Source organism: Salvelinus sp. IW2-2015, linkage group LG36 (genome assembly GCF_002910315.2).
Source record: "Salvelinus sp. IW2-2015 linkage group LG36, ASM291031v2, whole genome shotgun sequence".
Taxonomy (NCBI): Eukaryota; Metazoa; Chordata; class Actinopteri; order Salmoniformes; family Salmonidae; genus Salvelinus; species Salvelinus sp. IW2-2015.
The window spans coordinates 3,577,456-3,592,150 of record NC_036875.1 but is presented as its reverse complement, the minus strand read 5'-3'; the positions used below and the strand labels follow the sequence as shown (position 1 = coordinate 3,592,150).

The 14,695-nt window shown below is 42.2% G+C and overlaps 1 protein-coding gene across 1 annotated transcript in view; it reads right to left on the bottom strand.

Moving 5' to 3' along the window:
* nalcn (sodium leak channel, non-selective) overlaps nucleotides 1-14,695 on the bottom strand; it is a 277,249-nt gene that overhangs the window by 200,031 nt on the left and 62,523 nt on the right. The window contains exon 12 of the mRNA XM_070437767.1: nucleotides 3,801-3,887. Within this exon, the coding sequence (XP_070293868.1) occupies nucleotides 3,801-3,887 (87 nt within the window). The remainder of the gene's footprint in view (nucleotides 1-3,800; nucleotides 3,888-14,695) is intronic.

Genomic DNA, 14,695 nt, shown 5'->3' with positions numbered 1-14,695 from the left:
TGTGTGTGTGTGTGTGTGTGTGTGTGTGTGTGTGTGTGTGTGTGTGTGTATTTTTGTATGTAGGTCGATGCATAAAGAGTGCTTCTTGTGTCCATTTGATATTTTGAGTAGAAATTGTGCAACAATATATCATTTCATATTCTATTACTGTTATATTAAATGATGTGCACTTTAATATAAACCACATACTGTAGAGAATTCAATCAGATTTTTTATATGAATAAAGACTTGCTAAAGTGCATAAATACACACTTTTGACATGTCCCTCCATCAACCCTGTGTCACTTTAAGATTTTAAACTACTTAGTTCCCCCTTCTTTGTAAAGCCCTAGTTATTATGTTGCTTCGACAAAGTCATTTCTGATTATTATTATTATTTAGCGATTCATTTAAGTCTGTCCCTCATTTTAAGGTCACCCCAATTACGTGAACTGAACTCTCATTTTAAAATGGTGAAACATTTCCTTTTAAAATATTTTTTTCAAAAGACACATCGAATAGTCATATTATAGTGTAAAAGCAGGTGAGCTGGTTCTACTCTTTTTGGCCATTTTATGGTGAAAAAACTGAGCTGAACTGAGTTTTTATGACTTTGAACATGTGAACATTTAGGAGAGAATGTTCAAATGAGGTGAAATCGAACAAAGAAATTACACTTCTCAAAAGGCACCGAATTGATGGAACGTGTGTGCATGCATGGGCTTTGCATAGGTACGTGTGTGTGTGTGTGTGTGTGTGTGTGTGTGTGTGTGTGTGTGTGTGTGTGTCTCTGTGCGTTTTGTCTGCTTGCTCATCTTTGTGACGTGTGGATCATTTTTACATTATAATACATCATCATTGGGAGTTTCTCCTCCAGCTACTCACTCTATCCCCTCTCTATCTCCCCCATCCCTCTCTTTTTGTCTCCCCTCTTTTTCCTCTTACCCGCCCCCTCTCTCTCTCTCTCTCTTGCTGTTGGCAGTCACTCACAGCAAGTGCTTGGCCTTTCCTGCATCAACATTGAGACAGCTGTAAGCGATGCCTGCTGCTTTCCCCTTATCTTTCAAGCCCGACCATTCCGATCGGTCCGACCAGGAGGCGACGACAACACAGCCATCGTTTATATGTCATTTAAAACTCATCGGTCATCACACGCCTTTCCATTACAGCCACATCTACGCATTAAAAACACTGGCAGGGCTCGTCTCATTTAAAATCACATTATTAAGTTGTTTCAACGTGCCTATTGAAGTCACACAGGGAAATGAAAGCACAATGAGGTGACAAGCTGTGTTTGTGTGTGTGTCGGAGAGGCCTGTTGGGAGGGGAGTTGTGTGTGTCATCTATTGTGCCAGTTTGAAGAAACATTTGTCCTTTTTAGCGGTCTGAACTAGAAGCAGAAGCAGGACAAGATACCACCATGGTCTGTGTGTCTCTGTCACTGGTCTGATACATTAAGGCACCATTGGAAATCGAGCTGTTCTTCCTCCAGAATGGGATTGTATTCTAGAATGGAAGTAAACTATGTTCTATGGGGAGCGGTAGATTTTCTAAAAGGGGAAAGGCAACTGCCTTAACTGTAATTCATTTTGCACCAACATTCTTATTTTATTTTTTTAAATAGGTCGTTTCTGTCTGTCTGTTTCACGTTAAGCAGACTGGGAATGTCTGACGGGAATGTGATCGGAAAACAAAACGTTTGTTCTTATTCTAGCTGGTTTACATAACCCACCACTGAAACAGAGAGAAGGTGTGTGTGTGTGAGAGAGAGAGTGAGTGAGAGTTCTCCTTCAAAATCAGACTAGCGACAGACAGAGACAGACAGACAGACAGACAGACAGACAGACAGACAGAGACAGACAGACAGACAGACAGACAGACAGACAGACAGACAGACAGAGACAGACAGAGACAGACAGAGACAGAGACAGAGACAGAGACAGAGACAGAGACAGAGACAGACAGACAGAGACAGACAAACAGAGACAGACAGACCATGGTAGCATCTTGTCCTGCTGCTTCTGCTAGCTCAGACTGCCAAAAAGGACAAATGTTTCTTCAAACTGGCACAGTGAATAGCACATTACTGGCACAGTGAATAGCTCGGCCTACTGTACATTACTGGCACACTATATGGGGGAGATAAATCACACAGAAACTGTCACAAACAGCCGAGGTGCCACATTCTTTTCACTTGACTCACTTCTCTGTCCTCTCTCTCCCCATAGAGGCGAACTGATCTCAACCTGTGTGTGTGTGTGTGTGTGTGTGTGTGTGTGTGTGTGTGGTGTGTGTGGGTGTGTGTGTGTGTGTGTGTGTGTGTGTGTGTGTAGAGATGGGCATCATTACAAAATACATTAAAGATGGGTCAATTATGTATTTGTAGTTTCTAAAACATTCCTAAAAATGTTTATTGCTATGCTTTGATATGTGGATGTTTCATCTGTTAAGTTGAATGAACTGACTACAAAAGCCAATTTATGTTTGATCGAAAATGCCATATGGAGGCTCCGTACAGAGGGTGTGACGCAACTGCGGATCCTCCGCAGGGCTCGCAGAAGGCCAAGTCGAGCTCCGTACGGCGAGCCGTGCACCTCCAAATGTTGTAACAATGCGGAACTCCGCATAGCTCCGCATTGACATGATTGGTTGATGGTAGATGGGGGGCGGTACATCCTGTATTTCAGCAAAATTCACTTCCTTGACAACAAACATGGAGAACTTTTGATGAAAGGCTAATCAGGATACTTGTGTCGGTATTTCAAAAGACACAAAAAATGTTTGAAATCCGGGAAAGGTTTGGATAAGTGTTAGATGCGTTAAACGCGGTTGATGGAACGCAGACCCTAGGGGATAGAAGGAGCGTTGAATTGGTGCACATTCACCAAATCTGTATCTAACAAAGTGGATATTTGTGATGTATTCTAACAGGCCCACAATGTGGTTACTAAAATCTAATTTGTATATATTTGGCTATTTTCACTGCATAAACATTTATTGTTGTCCCTTTTCAGGCTTCGAAAAAGTGACCGCTAAATGCTAACTACTGTGCGTATAAGCTGGTAGCATAGCTAATTACAGAAATCACTTTTGGTAGTCAAAGTCGTTTTTAACTGTATGCAGCTGGCTGATGACATGAACACGTGTTGGGGTTTGACCTCCATACAGGCATTATAATCCTTTACCTCAACATGTGTGAAATACACACAGAAACAATAGCCTAAAGTAGCTAATTTTGCTGGGGGGGGGGGGGCGGGATAGGGAGATTCGGATGGAGTAATGCCACCGTGCAGGCCACCGTACAACCTTTTCACTTCATGCAGTCTTGGCTGAGCTCCTATGCGAAGCACCGGGAAACAGACTCCAACATCCTGTCCAACATCTTGTCTTTTTGTTTAGCCAGTTGCTTGTAATTAGCTGGATGGCTATAAAGATTAGCCCTGAATCACTATGAGTGGTGCGGTGCAGACCAATTTATTGGTTGCGTATGACAGCTCCTCGACGCGGAAGTATGACATTCTAATACTTCTGCGGAGGCCACATCGCAGTAAATGCTGTACGGCCCACTGCAGACCTCGGATTGACCATGAAGAGCCTTTAAGTCGCTATGGATAAGAACATCGGCTAAATTACTAAAATGTAAATATAAAAATGAACACTTTCAAAGCGCAATGGGTTTTATTCGAATGAGCTCCGCCCCAAAGAATTTGTATTTGAATATAATTTGGCCTTGTTTGGGGACGTGCACGAGTGTCTGTGTGTTCATGTGATATGTTCAGGAGTGATGACAGTGGTGCTGCTATTATCTCAGAGGTCTGTACCTGGAGGCAGGCTGGTGCGCGGCCATGTGGTTTGTTGACGTCCACAGCAACAAGCTGCCATCCTCCAGCCGAGTCCTCGTGGAACATCTGCGACCACAAACACAAGACGTTAGACACACACACACACACACACAAAAGCCGTCATGCACACAAACACAACTGTCAGAATAAGCATGTACACACATTTTAACACACACACCCTACGGCAGTCCTAATGGAACATCTGTGACCAGTAAGACACAACATGAGGAACCACACATATAGCCACAGGCACACACACACACACACACACAGACACACACACACACACACATCTAAGGGCCTCAAACACACCAGGCAGCTGGATTGTGGAGTTGCATCAATCACAACTACATGCACGCATGATTACACACACACCCTTTCAAACACTGTTTTTGGAAACGTAGACTGAGGATGTTGTGAGTTCTGCTCCCATCCTTGTCAAACATACTTGTCTGTTTGTGTGTCTGTGCATACACACGTGTGTACGTGTACATACTGTATTCTGACAGTTGTATGGACTGACAGTTGTATGGACTGACAGTTGTATGGACAGCCTGTCTGGCTGCCTGACCAACACTGCATTCAACAATGCTACATTGCCCCCCACAACAAAGACAGGTTGGCTACAAGCACAAACAGACTAGCATCCAGGCTTGTGGAAAAGAGGAGAGGTGACAAGGATAGGAGGCAGAGGACTACCAGTCTTGCCAGTTTGGGCTAAACTGAAAAGACACACATTCATTCAACCGACACATTCATCTTAAAAAAAATGTACATTTGACTTTGCTGCGCGTATGTTCAAAAACCAACACATGCTTTTGTCAGCAGCAAAAACGCTGATAGATAGTCTGAAAGTATTATTGAAAACCCAGGTCCTTTCCCCTCAATTGTGTCAATCAGTCACTCAGTGGTTTATGGCGTACACTGCTGTACTCAAACACAATGGAATGATGGTTGTGTAATCTCAGACACTTTCAAGTGACACCCTATTTTCTGTATAGGGGACTTTATTTGACCAGAGCTGCTCATCCGACACCCACTTCCCCATGTAGTGCCCAATTTTTGAGCCAGTGGTCAATAGGGTGTCTTTTGAAAAGCTCTGTTCAAAAGAAGTGGCCTTTATGGGAAATAGGGTGTCAGTTGAAAGGGTCTGGGGGGAAAAGAATCGATACATAATAGGGTGTCATTTGATACATGCTCTGTGATTGATAAGTCCTACATCCTCCCAGTCCACTAGGACCCCCATTTATTAGTGGAATATCAGTCTTCTTCCACTCGAGTCAAACGAAAACAGTAAAAGGCGTATTGCGCTAGCCCCCATGACTGACAGCTTGCCGTATTGCGCCGACTAATTGCCTTTTTTGTCCCTAAATAAATAAAAGACTGGGGCGTGACGCCATGAATATAATTACATTTGATAGCGACAGAAAATATGAATTGTTTTCAAGGTCGTCCAACTCTCTGTCTTGACACCAGGGGCATTTACCAGGACGTAAACAAATCGCTCACTGAGGAACATGTGACAACCAAGCTATTTTTGGGGGGTATTTTACCCCTTTTTTCTCCCCAATTAGTCGAACTTGGCTCACTGCTGCAGCTCCCCAACGGGCTCGGGAGAGGAGAAGGTGGAGTCATGCGTCCTCCAAAACATGACCCGCCTAACCGCGCTCCTTAACACCCGCCAGCTTAACCCGGAAGCCAGCCGCACCAACGTGTCGGAGGAAACACCGTTCAACTGGCATCCGGGGTCAGCCCGCAGGCACCTGACCCACCACAAGGAGTCGCTAGAGCATGATGAACCAAGTTAAGCCCCACCAACCAAACCCTCCCCTGACGCCTCTAGCACTACTGCATGCAATGCAGTGCCTTAGACCGCTGCGCCACTCGGGCGCCCCCAACACAAGCTATTTTATTTGAGAAAAAAATACTGTTGTTTCAGATCTCTAAATGTTTTTAGATTTTGAAAACCATTATGGAGAGATTTCAGTACCAACAGAACATTTATTTAAATTCCATAATTTTTACTTTGTATTAGAATGTTGAATTTGAATGTCATATTTTGGAATTTGTATTGCGCAAATGAAATCATTGAATTCATAAATTTTACTTGTATTTCATGATTTGAAACTGAATTGAATTGCATTAAGTTTTATTTCAATTTGATTTAATATTCAAATTCAATATTTACAGTGCCTTCGAAAAATATTCAGCCCCCTTGACTTTTTCCACTTTGTCACGTTGCAGCCTTATTCTAAAATTGATTAATAAAAACAATTAATCAGCAATCAACACACAATACCCATAATGACAAAGCCAAAACAGGTTTTTAGAAATGTTTCAAAATGTATTAAAAATAAAAAACATACCTTATTTACATAAGTATTCAGCCCCTTTGCTATGAGACACAAAATTGAGCTCAGGTGCATCCTGTTTCCATTGATCATCCTTGTGATGTTTCTACAACTTGATTGGAGTCCACCTGTGGTGAATTCAATTGATTGGACATGATTTGGAAAGGCACACACCTGCCTATATAAGGTCCCACAGTCGACAGTGCATGTCAGAGCAAAGACCAAGCCATGAAGTCGAAGGAATTGTACGTAGAGCTCCGAGACAGGACTGTGTCGAGGCACAGATCTGAAAATGTCTGCAGCATTGAAGAACCACAAGAACACAGTGGCCTCCATCATTCTTAAATGGAAGAAATATGGAACCACCAACTCTTCCTAGAGCTGGCAGCCCTGAGCAATCGGGGGAGAAGGGCCTTGGTCAGGGAGGTGACCAAGAACCTGATGGTCACTCAGACAGAGCTATAGTTCCTCTGTGGAGATGGGAGAACTTTCCAGAAGGACAACCATTTCTGCCGCACTCCACCAATCTGGCCTTCATGGTAGAGTGGCCAAACGGAAGCCACTCCTCAGTAAAAGGCACATGACAACCCGCTTGGAGTTTACCAAAAGGCACCTAAATACTCTCAGACCACGAGAAACAAGATTCTCTGGTCTGATAAAACTAAGATTGAACTCTTTGGCCTGAATGCCAAGCGTCACATCTGGAGGAAACCTGGCACTATCCCTAGGGTGAAGCATCATGCTGTGGGGATAGCATCATGCTATGGGGATGTTTTTCAGCGGCAGGGAGTGGGAAACTAGTCAGGATCGAGTCAAAGATGAACGGAGCAAAGTACAGAGACATCTTTGACGACAACCTGCTCCAGAGCGCTCAGGATCTCAGACTGGGGCAAATGTTCACCTTCAAATAGGACAACGACCCTAAGCACACAGCCAAGACAATGTAGGAGTGGGGTGGCTTCGGGACAAGTCTCTGAATGTCCTTGAGTGGTCCAGCCAGAGCCCGGACTTGAACCTGATCGAACATCTCTGGAGAGATCTGAAAAAGCTGTGCAGCAACACTCCCGATCCAACCTGACAGAGCTTGAGATAATCTGCAGAGAAGAATGAGATAAACTTCCCAAATACAGGTGTGTAAAGCTTGTAGCATCATACCCAAGAAGACTCTATGCTGTAATCACTGCCAAAGGTGCTTCAACAAATTACTGAGTAAAGGATCTGAATACTGATTTGTAATACATTTGTAAACATTTGTAATTTGTAAACAATCCAGGCTTACTCCAAACAGTTCATTCACCTCAACTTGCTCAATTTCCACATGATGTATTACACGATTTGGTTGAGGTTTACGGTTTAACTTATTCCTTGACACCCATTCTGAAACTAACTGCAGCTCTATGTTAAGTGTGGCAGTCTTTTCACTCACTGTAGTAGCTGATGTGTATAGTGTTGAGCATCTGCATACAAAGACCCACTGGCTTTACTCAAAGCCAGTGGCATGTCATTAGTAAAGATTGAAAAAAGTAAGGAGCCTAGACAGCTGCTCTGGGGAATTCCTGATTCTACCTGGATTATGTTGGAGAGACTTCCATTAAAGAACACCCCTACAATCTTTATCTTTTTAATTTCTCTCAGCCAATCATCAGTCATTTGTGTAAGTGCCGTGCTTGTTGAATGTCCTTCCTATAAGTGTAATAAGAGTCTGTTGTCAATTTCTTTACAGTAAAGTAGCATTGTATCTGGTCAAACACATACGCAGAGATCACGGCAACAAACTAACAGACTGGGTTTGAAATCAGGCCTACTTCACAACAACAACACTTTCTGTGGCAAATAAGTGCAACATAGGTGGTTTGGTGATTCATGCATGAGACCTGAAGACGTGTGTTTGTTTGACTGATGGGGTTCTAACCCAGGTCTCCTGTGCGCCAGTAAATGCAAATGAACCACCTGTGTTACACTTCACCCCCCTTTCACCTCCTCCTTGAAGAGAACAATCCAAGTCACATGACCAATGCCTAGGCTTTAGCTCAGCAGGCTAACACAATCTTAACCCAGTCAGTCACGTTACCTTTATATTAACTACCCTTGCTGGAGACTTGAAACTAACACGTCTAACACAGTGGAGGCTCCTCAGAGGAGGAAGGCAAGGACCATCCTCCTCAGTGAATTTAATCAAAATCAAAATAGTCAAACATTAAAAACATTATCCTTTTTAGATAAAACTATACAAAATGTTTTTACATCACCAAATAATTTATTAAAACACTGTTTTTCAATGAAGGTCTACAGTAGCCTCAACATCACTCTCTGGGGTAGCACCATGCTGTAGGTTGAGGATAACTCGTTTCCTTCCACCTCTGGGTACATTGACTTCAATACATCTCACCCCCTTCCATAGATTTACACAGTAATTAAGATGACTTCAGGAGGATGTCCTCCAAACTATCAGAGCTCTTGAAGCATAAGTTGACATGTTGTCCACCCAATCAAAGGATCAGAGAATAAATATATTACTGAAAGCAAAAGCTACAGCTAGCTAGCACTAGTTGACTCAAAGAGAAAGACAATATTTGAACAAATACATTTCTTTAAAAAATAAAGAGAAGCAAGAGAGAGAGCCTGCAGTATTTTGTTGTATTTGTTTCACTTTCACTTAGCTAACGAATACAGCTGGCTAGTTTAGCCTACTTAAACACTCGGCTCAACAGAGAGGGGTACTATGCTAGCTAGCAGGCTATTCAACACTTGAACTCTTCCACGTCAAGGTAAGCTTTAGGTTTTATTAATTTATTGCCACCGGGGCCCGCCGGTGTAACTACTAAACTGTTTGCTGTACACTGTACTACATGATTGTATCGGGTTTACTAACGCTTTAGTTCTAGTAGATATGTTGACTATGACGTTAGCTAATATAGTGACAATGATGTAGGCTGTGTGTAGTGGTTAGCAGTAATGTATGAAGGTTTGGCTTGGAAAGGTTTTTTCACCTGGTCACAGACAGCTGTTGTGTTGTGCACTGAAGTCCACAAGCGAAGGGAAAAGATAAGAAGAGGAGAGATGCGAGCAGGAATTATACAATGAGAAAAGTGATCAGGCTGTTTGTATGCGGATGCTATGAACGTGAACTGTTCGTGTGCGGGTGATCAGGGGTGTATTCATTCTGTCAATTCTGTTGAAAAGCATTTCTTAAACGGAAGCAAACGGAAAGGAAATAGGAATAGACATACCTGAATTTGTCAAATAGAAACTCTCAATTGCAACTGTTTGGACTAATGATTACACCCTAGATCAGCTACATACAGGCAAGAGTCTGCAAGGCGGTATTGAATGTGTCAGTCTGCCACCATTACTCCAATGTGTCTCTCGACCTGTGTAGCTAGCTACGTTGTAAACTTTAATTCGTAGTCTAGGTTGTAGCAACCTAAAGATGGGTATAGGGAAAATGTTTATGTATCATGTAGTAGCCTAACCTATCGATGTTACATTGAGCTGGGTGTATGGAATATGAATGACAATCATCCAACATGTTGTAATAGAAATAAGGCCGTGCTCATACATTTTTTTCAGAATTGTCCCTAATCTTAAACGTCACCAATCGCCACTGGACACAAACTAGCACGTCAAACTAACACGTCTTCACGTCTCAGGCAAGGTTGCTAATCACATAAGCATGTATCACCAGACTACGCTCTTTTGATGAGTAACCTTGCTGGATCTTGAAGACTTAGTGTAGCAGATGGGGATCGATGAAACTTACTCCTCGGCCTTACACAATTGAAGAAAGCCCTTTTTAATAGCACGATGGGTTGGAATGCTTCAGGAGGGTGTTCACGTGTTTTTTTAGGCAGAAGTCCTGAGTTCAAGTTTCCGTATGAGCTGAATCAGAGGGTACTTGCTAAGCAGCCAGCGTGGCATCCTATACAATGGTGCCACTGGATTCAACCACTGGGGTCGCTGTGGAGTGAGTTTAGGTGGTGAATATAGCAGATCGGGATCTGTGAACCGTACTCCTCAGCCTGAAGTATGGCCCTTGCACAATTGAAGAAGGCCTTTTTCAATAACACGGTGGGTCGGAACGCTTCATGAGGGTGGTTACATGCATTTGCAAGGCAGCGGTTCAAGGTTTGCATCTCGGTATTAGTTGAATCAGGGGAAAGAGGTACTTGTCAAGTAAGCAGCATGTTGTCCTTTACATGAACTTCCGGAACGTATCCCTATAGGCTTTAGCTAAGTGGGCTAACACAGCCTTGTGATATCCAGGAGATCTGGTTCAAACCAAAACGGTTCAAATGCTAGAGACAAATTCATAGGAAGAAACATATAACATGCCACGTTGGCTTCAGAATCCGCCAGAAGCTTCTGTTTACCACAGAGAGCGTTTGATTCTATCTGTTCTGATCTACCTTTCCTGGCTGGCAAAGTACCAGGATGTTGTCTCTGGTTTTGAATCTGAATGTGATAACTTAATTTGAAAACTGAATGCATCTGAGAAGTTGAATATAAGAAACTTCAATAAACTTGAAATTATAGTCTATAAACTTGATTCACAGACAATGAATGCAATATCTACCATAATGAAACTGAATTTACTGTATAAATACTGTATAAATATTGCAGTTGAATATTCAATTGAATTGAAATTGATTTTCAAAACTGAATGCAATATTCATTAAAATCTGTTTCAAATCATGAAATAGAAGTTACATTTATGAATGCAATGATTCAATGTGTGCATTACAAATTCAAAAATATAAAATTCCATGTCCTAATACAAAGGAAAAATTAGAGAATTCAAATAAAATGTCTGTTGGCACTGAAATCGCTCTATAAACCTTCACTGTCGTAAATGAAGTGTGAATGGTTAAGCTCAAACCTCCACAGTAAGTGGGATATTGATATTTGACTATTTGCATAAGAATACAGGCATACAAATCTCCAACCACAACATAAAATACATTTCAAGGTTGGATCATGAACTTTGATGTGGTAAATATTTGAGAGAAAACGGTAAATGTATCGAAACCAAACTTAAAATGCTGCACAAACAAGCATTTCCTTGAATTTCTATTATTTTGATGGCGGAGGCTAAAGAAATAATGTGCTCCTAACCTCCAATGATCTGTCCGTGTTATGATGCAGAGGGACTAAGGCACCTTTAAAATGCACTGCTATAATGTGGGTGTCAACCCAACACTAATACACAACAAGAACCCATTAAAGTGGAGAAAGGCCACAGAAGACTTTGTTACAGAATACAATTCTACCTTCCTTTCAAAGAGCCATGATTCCTTTGTTGCTTTGTAGAGATTTCTACTTTCAGTTAACTTTTAACAATGTTTTGGTAAAGAGGATTAGACAACCACCAACACTTTCAGGTTCAACTTTTTCTCGGGAGAATTGGGAAAAGGTAAGAAAACAAATCAGTGCTGTTCAATCTTTAAAAAAGGATGAGCTACATTTAGAACAGAAAAAAATGCAATTGTATTCCCTGACCCGATTCACTGTGTCCTGATTCTTGCTGTGAAAACTGTAAATTCTAAAATAAGGAGTCGTATGGTCGAGAATGGTTATTTCTCTCATATGGGGCGTGTATATGTTTTTTGGTGGATGTGAAGGTTTATGGACATGGCAGAGAGAGTGAAGCAGTATGCCAGTGTTCACACCTTCTCCCTCCCGTCACACGCTCACTCTTAGTATTTCATTAGGATCCCCATTCGCTGTTATAGGGGCATAATATAGGGACATTTCAAATGTCATATTATGTATATATACAGTGTTGTAACGATGTGCTAATAGTGAAACTACAAAAGGGAAAATAAATAAATAAACATAAATATGGGTTGTATTTACAATGGTGTTTGGTCTTCCCTGGTTGCTCTTTTATTGTGTGCGTGTGTGTATAAAAGAGAGTGTGTGAGATGATGTGTGAGAGGAGGGAGACTGTGTGAACACTGACATACTGCTCTACTATTTGCCAGGCACATACAACAATACACACCCACGCAAAAACACGCACACACATGCACACACACACACACACACACACACACACACACTCTCTCCCGCTCTCAGTGTGACTCATGTGTATGTCTGTCATTTGCCCTATCTCCTGTAGGCTGTGTCTGGTTCTGCGCTGACAGCCAGCCAAATGTCTGGAAGAGCTGTGTGTGTGAACACTTGGAGTCTGTTTGGACACTGGCATACCGCTCCACTCTCTCTGCCAGGCTATACACCCATACACACACACCCACACTCAAAAACACACAGGCCTATATAGTGCACTTGAGTCACTCAGTTTTGTCACACAACACAATGCCACAGATGTCTCACGTTTTGAGGGTGGGTACAATTGGCATGCTGACGGCATGAATGTCTACCAGAGCTGTTGCCAGATAATTGAATGTTCATTTCTCTATCATAAGCCACCTACAACGTTGTTTTAGAGAATTTGGCAGAACGTCCAACCTGCCTCACAACCACAGACCATGTGTAACTACGCCAGCCCAGGACCTCCACATCAGGCTTCTTCACCTGAAGGATCGTCTGAGACCAGCTACACGGAGAGCTGATGAAACTGAGTATTTCTGTCTGTAATAAAGCCCTTTTGTTGGGAAAAAGTCATTCTGATTGGCTCCCCAGTGTGCCCCTGCCCAGTCACGTGAAATCCATAGATTAGGGCCTAATGAATTTATTTAAATTGACTGATTTCCTTATATGAACTGTAACTCTGTAAAATCGTTGAAATTCATTAGGCACAAAAGCTATAATGGTACAATAATGAATATAAGTGTCGATATGACAGCAGTCAAATAGTAAATGATTGTCATCTTGTGCTTATATTGTGTGCATCTTCACGCAATGGCATCAGTTGGATTTCATTTAGCGGTTTTCGTCACTTTCGCTTGCGTGACACACTTAGACATAACTTTGTTTGGTTGTAGTGCAAATTAGTCTCCGGTTTTCTCTTAATTGTGTTCCCTTTATTGTGCTCCCATTGCCTTGTCATTCTTCGGCACCGTTGCGGAGTACAGCGGCTGTGCAGGTGCCTTATTTTGCACAGAGGGAGCGATCTCCCATCTCACATTGTTCATAGACTTGTTTTCTTTGCAAGAAACTTGTTCGCAAAGACAGTGAGGTGTATAACTTGTCCATGGAGACATTACTCCCCTTGCACATCCTCATTGTGTAGCCTACTCCAAGTAGGCCAGAGTAGACAGATAAGACTTCCTTTTATTCGGTGGACTGATATAGGGTACATACCATTTTAAGATTATGATACGAATGGATGAATACAATAGTATGGCCCTCTCTGTTCTTACTTCACAATTGGTGATTCCATAATTATGCATCGTTCGCTTCCCCTCGCTCATCAACTCACCCGTTCTCACCCCATAATACTTTACTTCATCTGTTATATGTGTGAAATTAGATTCGGTTTAGGTTCAGTTTCGAGGCAATTATCTGGATGATTATCAGCTGGGCTCTGCACTTTCAACTGTTGGGAAGAAGGAGCAAAGCAGGCCCTACTGTTGGGAGGAGGGGCAATGGGTGAAAACAAAATGGCATGCCCTCCTAAAGGTCCTTACAGAACTCCAGTTCACACCTACAGCGTGTTATATAGACGTATTTAGCCAAAGTCAAGGACGGAGGGGGAATGACGTAACAAAAATGGCGGCGTAAAAAAAATATATACTGCTTAAGCGGTTCAAGTGTTAAGGGAGGGTCATGCATTTTAATTTCAGAAAGGGACGATTTTCTCCATGCACCACATATTATAAATAAAATACAGTCCCTTTCCCAAAGCAATGTTAAAAGTTAACGAAAGTAGAAATCTCTACAAAGCAGCAAAGTAATTGTGAAAGTGTGTGTGTGTGTATACGTATGTGTGTTTGCATGCGTGTGTGTTATTATGCCATTCCTGCCCTTTCCCGTCCTCTAACCATCGCTCCATATGACGTCTGACATTCCGCCCCAAACCTGTTCATTTGCATAACTAATCATCATTATATTTGAGAGTCATGACAATAGTATGGACGAGAGAAAGACCATTTTCACATTAAATATGCATTTTCAAACACTGGGCATGTGCACTGAACCCCAGAGGGTAGGACAGTGCATTTGCCGAATAAAATCTGATTGCGATGCCCTTATTTCAATATGCCAGGAGAGAAAGGGAAATGGAAAATGTCCTCTCTCCTCGCCATGATATTGTTCAGGCAGCTGGGATACCATTGAAGAGTGGGCGGATGAACCAGTTACATTGAGACTGGAGGAGCAGATTTCATCAAACCTGCCATAGCAATGTTTCTGCCCTGGCTCAACCCAGCAAGTCTTACTCTGAAGAACCAGAAGTCACCTACCTGTGAGGTTATTTGATAATTGGACACAAGTGTTATGGCTTTATAAATAAATACTCTAATGTGGCTCTGATTGAAGTGTGTGTGTGTGTGTGTGTGTGTGTGTGTATGTGTGTGTGTGTGTGTGTGTGTGTGTGTGTGTGTGTGTGTGTGTGTGTGTGTG